Source organism: Aegilops tauschii, chromosome 5 (assembly GCF_002575655.3).
Source record: "Aegilops tauschii subsp. strangulata cultivar AL8/78 chromosome 5, Aet v6.0, whole genome shotgun sequence".
Classification (NCBI taxonomy): Eukaryota; Viridiplantae; Streptophyta; class Magnoliopsida; order Poales; family Poaceae; genus Aegilops; species Aegilops tauschii.
This window is the reverse complement of record NC_053039.3, coordinates 31,963,299-31,968,028: the sequence shown is the minus strand read 5'-3', so window position 1 is coordinate 31,968,028 and position 4,730 is coordinate 31,963,299. Positions and strand designations below refer to the sequence as shown.

The window sequence follows — 4,730 nt, the reverse complement described above, 5'->3', positions numbered from 1 at the left end:
AGTGTCGCGTTAGCAGCATCCTACAGTAGTGATATGAGCTCCGTCGTGAAGAGAGAAGAAGTCTCGCAAATCTGTGTGGCGGATCCATACTATATGCACAAGTCCTTGAGTCTCGGCGACTTTGAGCGTGAAACTGCTAGGGAGTACCTCCAAAACTTCATGGTACATAATAAGGACCAGGAAATTGTCCTCCTGCCTTATCATCCAAAGTAAGTCAGTTCCGGACAACCCTTTCGTACATTTCAATCATTCCTTCTCGCTCATATGAGAATAATTTGAGGTGTCATTTTCCCGCAGCAATGGGCGCGCCGTCCTTATCGTTCTTTACCCGCGAGTCTCCCACGCCGTGTATTTCGACCCTACTAGAAACTACGCGAAGAAGGACTACACCCACATAATGAATATTCTAGATGATGCTCTCCAAGGCTTCAGCATTAGGGGTGGCCACCTGTAGATCAGCAAAAAAAGGAATAAGAAGTTGGGTTTCTCACATAAAACTGACTTCTGCTACATCCATGTCCCACAACCAAGCAAGAAAGATGGATTCTACCTCCTCCATCTCATGATTGAGTTCAGCACGGATCACCAAAAGCTTCGCATGACAAGCAGAAACAATGATCATATCTGCAAGTGGGTAGAATCTCATGGAGAATCGTATTATAAACTTAGAGATGACTTCTTTCACATCCAAAGGGACATTGCGACGATCATCATGAAAGAAGTCATCGATGAGAAGGGGATGTTTCACCACGGCCCTATATCGCGAGCTGATGTCCGAACTCGCATAGGCATGCAACGCCATGACCTCACGCCGTTCAACAAGCTAGGGTCCATCCTTGATGATATGGAAGGATGGAACTTCTAGTGATTTACGATGCCGATGAGGATGATATCTGTCGGTTGAACTTGTATACTTTCTGTAGCGACAAAACTTTGTGATGTCCACGGTCCCTGCCGAACTTGCGTAACGCTACTTTGTTAGTTTGGGTACGATGACCTGCGTACCTCTAGTTAATTAGTTTGCGTACTATATGTTGCATCTAGTTGCTAACCCTTTCTTTTTCGTGTTGCTCTAGTATATTTTGTTGCATATGATCGTACATTCTCTTGATGAAGATGCATCTCTAACAGGTACCTAGATTCTTGATGGCGAAGAAGCAGTACTATGTCGTGTACAAAGGGAAGGTTCTGGGAGTGTACGACGAGTGGCCTGAGTGTCATGCGCAAGTGGATGGGTTCTCGGGCGCCAGCCATAAAGGCTTCAAAAGCAGACAAGAAGCAGAAACTAGTTACTTGAGGTTCACGCTAGCGCGAGAGAGGACTCGTAACCGCCGCCTCATGTACTGCATAGTTCTGCTCTAACTCATAGTGATAGCTCTTCTCGCGTATATCATTGTTTAGATGGATGACGATGTAGTTGCAAGTATTCAAGACTTGTATCGCTATTTTTGAGATGATGACGAGAGACCACTTTGTGTTGGATGATGATTATGATGATGACATGATTTGATGAGACTATTTGTATGTATATGCTATGATTACATTTGTGGTCTCGCAGCCATTTGTATGTGTATGATGATGACATTTGTATGTGCTAAATATTCTTGTATAAAGCCTGTTCAAATACAAAACAAATATGCAGAAAAATAAATCAGAAACTAATAAAATTAGCAGTAGCGAGGGGAGTAAAGTTAGCAGCAGTGTGCCGTTAGCAGTAACGCGACTTAATACAGAGCGCTAGAGCTATTAGCAGGAGCGCATTGTCCTACAGCTCGCTGCTGCTACGCTTGTATAGCAGTAGCGCGGGCCAACACGTGCTGCTGCTACAGGTTAGCTGTAGCGCCGTATCAGTAGCGTGGGTTCCCGCGCTACTGCTATACCTAAAACCCGCGCTACTGCTAGGCTTTTCCCTAGTAGTGTTACCGGTGCGGTGGCTCGCACATTTATGCCTGTAGATTTACTACATATTGTCATGCTTAGTATTTTTTATCAATAGTTTGTCCTTCAACCCTAATTCTTATCCACATATATTCATCTATATTTTGGCCTTTTCATCTATCAAAATATAGGTAAAAAGTTATACAAAATTGAATTCCAAGGAAATACATTAATTAGCTCGATAGAATCAGTTTTGGTCTATACTTCAAAGAACTACTATTTTAATACCCTTATCAAAATCGTACTTATATTTCTACTGAGTATCTACTCATTCATTTACCGCCTCATCCATCTTTTCATTGGCAGTGTTCTTTATTTTTATTGAAAAAATCACAAACTGTCATCAATGTTGACTGTTTAATACAACTTCGAGAATAAAATTGATCATGGCATATAAGTAACATCTTTTGCGTTCTTACACTAGTAGAAAAACATATTTGCATGTTATTTATGGCTATCTAATATGGCTAATTCTCATCATTTATATAAAACAGATCCCATTGATTAGTTGGTTATTTGGTCCCATTAGCAATGATGGTATTACATGCTGTGCTGAATGCGATGACTACAACTGAGGCAGTAATAAAGATATATATTGTCGAGCAACATTAAAAATTACTCTTGTAGTTGTTTAAATGAATTGTCTATATTGTCATGTTTTCCCAAAATGATCATTAAAATGGTAGTCATAAAAGAAATTGCTGCTTTAAGATCGATTAGCATATAAAAGTCTTTCTAGTCTATGGGCATTACATTTTGGGGCATTACTTACAAGTCCTACAAAATCAACTGTTTCACAGTTTTCTCAATCAAACAACAGCTCACAGAAGATGTTTCAGAATCCGCAGCCCATCCAAACACACCCTAAAGTCTTAAGCTCCGGCTGAACGAAACAAGCAATTTTCTCAATTTCTTGCATCGATCACTCAGGTAACATAATTATGCCAAGTCGTGTCAGCCTGAAAAAAAAATCCTCATTTACAGCTGTGCCTTCAACTTTTATGAGACAAGCATCAAGTTGATGAAACCAGTTCTATTCCGTGAGCAGGCTCTCTCTTCTCTATCTCTATGTATGGCAAAGTGAAATGCCAATTCCACTGCTGCATATTGTCAATAACAAAGAAAATGTTTATGCATATCCTCTTACTCAAACTAAACTCTCGGCATAGTTAGCAATATAGAAATCCACGTCCTTCCCCAAAAACATAGTGTAGCTGTTGTTCCGCGGATCGTAGTACTGCCGGTTCTTAAGAGCTCCAGCAACCTCTTTGATCTGTCCAGTTTGTACACAGAACCTGTACGCCTTATAATCACAGACAAGAAGCAAATCTTTCTCCCAAAACATAACTTTCGGAAGCTTGAAACCACCAGTAGGGTAGGGCACAATCCAGTCCTTGGATATCGGAATGGTGCATCGTCGCGTCCATGTTGGAGGCTCAGTTTGATTGCAGATCCAAATCTCCACAATATCACGAGTTTCTATAAAACGTTTTTTGGTGAAGCAAGCACAACATAACTGACCCTCCAATTCGATGAAATATGTAGGCTCTGTGCGCTCACACGGAGGACATGGAGTGAGAGTGAACTCCTCGTTAGATAAATCGAAGCGGATGAACACATTTGGATGCTCTCCAACACATGGCAAATTAACCATCCAGTAAATGGCGCCTCGCACATGAGCCGGAGTTACCCCCATAAGTGGGTATGGTGGATCCACAGTTTGTCTCCATTCGTGCGTGCCCAGCGTGAGCACCTCAAACCTGCAAATCGTTTCGGATGTCCCATCTTTTTTTGGTTGATAGAAGAATCTTGCCACTTTGTAGCGATCACTGCTTGGGTCGAAACCAAATCCAATCCTATGATGCTTCTCATTGTGGTTATGACTGCCCTTTGGCAAGGTCACAAACTCCCTGGTCGCAGGATTGCAAATGATATATTCCTGCCTTAGTGTGGGAACAAGAATCAGGCCGTCACAATGCACGGGCTGAGCGCATCGACCGATGCCTTGAGGGATGTGCTCGCTGTATATCAGCTCTGCTGCTACATTACCAGCACCAGAAGTGTAAAAATCCATCCAGAAGGACACCAGCCCTTCGTGTGCTGCAGCTCTGCAGTACGAAAGAGGTAGTACAAGCATTGATTGACATGCTGCCTTGGAAAGCTCCAGGTGATGGTTGACAAAATGGCAATCTGATATCATGGCATGCCAGGCCTTGCACACGGACTTGCATCGGATGGCTGACTTGGAAGGGAGCCGTGAGAGGATGCTGAAGATCAAGGCATCTGGAAGGTAAGGGGCCAAGGATCTGGCAATTATCGTCATCATTTTCCGTGGCCTGGATGATACTGGGACGTCTGCATCTCTCCTGACCGCCATAGCAAAAATCATTCGAGCTACTAGTACAAAATATGGAGAATCAGACTTGTAAATTCGAGTCGTAGACAAATTTTCGATTCCTGTACGGTCTGGCAATCAAATCGACAGCAGCAAGATTCACAAAAGACAGTAAAAACAGTATTCACCGATGGAATTTTCACCTGTGGCAGAGATGTGAGCAGCCAGCGCCAATCGCCGGCGCCCGGAACGCCGACGAAGTTTTTTTTTTCTTAAATGAAAGGTACATCACATTCTACCTTGTATATTTTAAAACAGGCCGTAGCCCGAAGACCGTAGTCCATTACATGAAGCTTATGTTCTGCACCAGGGTGCGTAGGCCATAAGCAGCCTAGCGAAGAGGGGGAAAACAGCAGAGGAAGCAAGAACAGAGGTGAAACAAGGGAACAGAATGACT

General features: G+C 42.9%; 1 protein-coding gene across 1 annotated transcript; it reads right to left on the bottom strand.

The window, feature by feature from the left end:
• Positions 1-3,085: 3,085 nt before the first annotated feature.
• Positions 3,086-4,315, bottom strand: LOC109780396 (F-box/LRR-repeat protein At2g43260-like). The gene has a single exon (XM_020338983.1). The coding sequence runs from the start codon at positions 4,313-4,315 to the stop codon at positions 3,086-3,088; it is 1,230 nt and encodes a 409-aa protein (XP_020194572.1).
• Between the last annotated feature and the right edge of the window lie 415 nt (positions 4,316-4,730).

What these genes read in the sequence shown, in the direction of transcription:
- LOC109780396 (XM_020338983.1), bottom strand. Translation starts at nt 4,315, where the DNA reads ATGGCGGTCAGGAGAGATGCAGACGTCCCAGTATCATCCAGGCCACGG.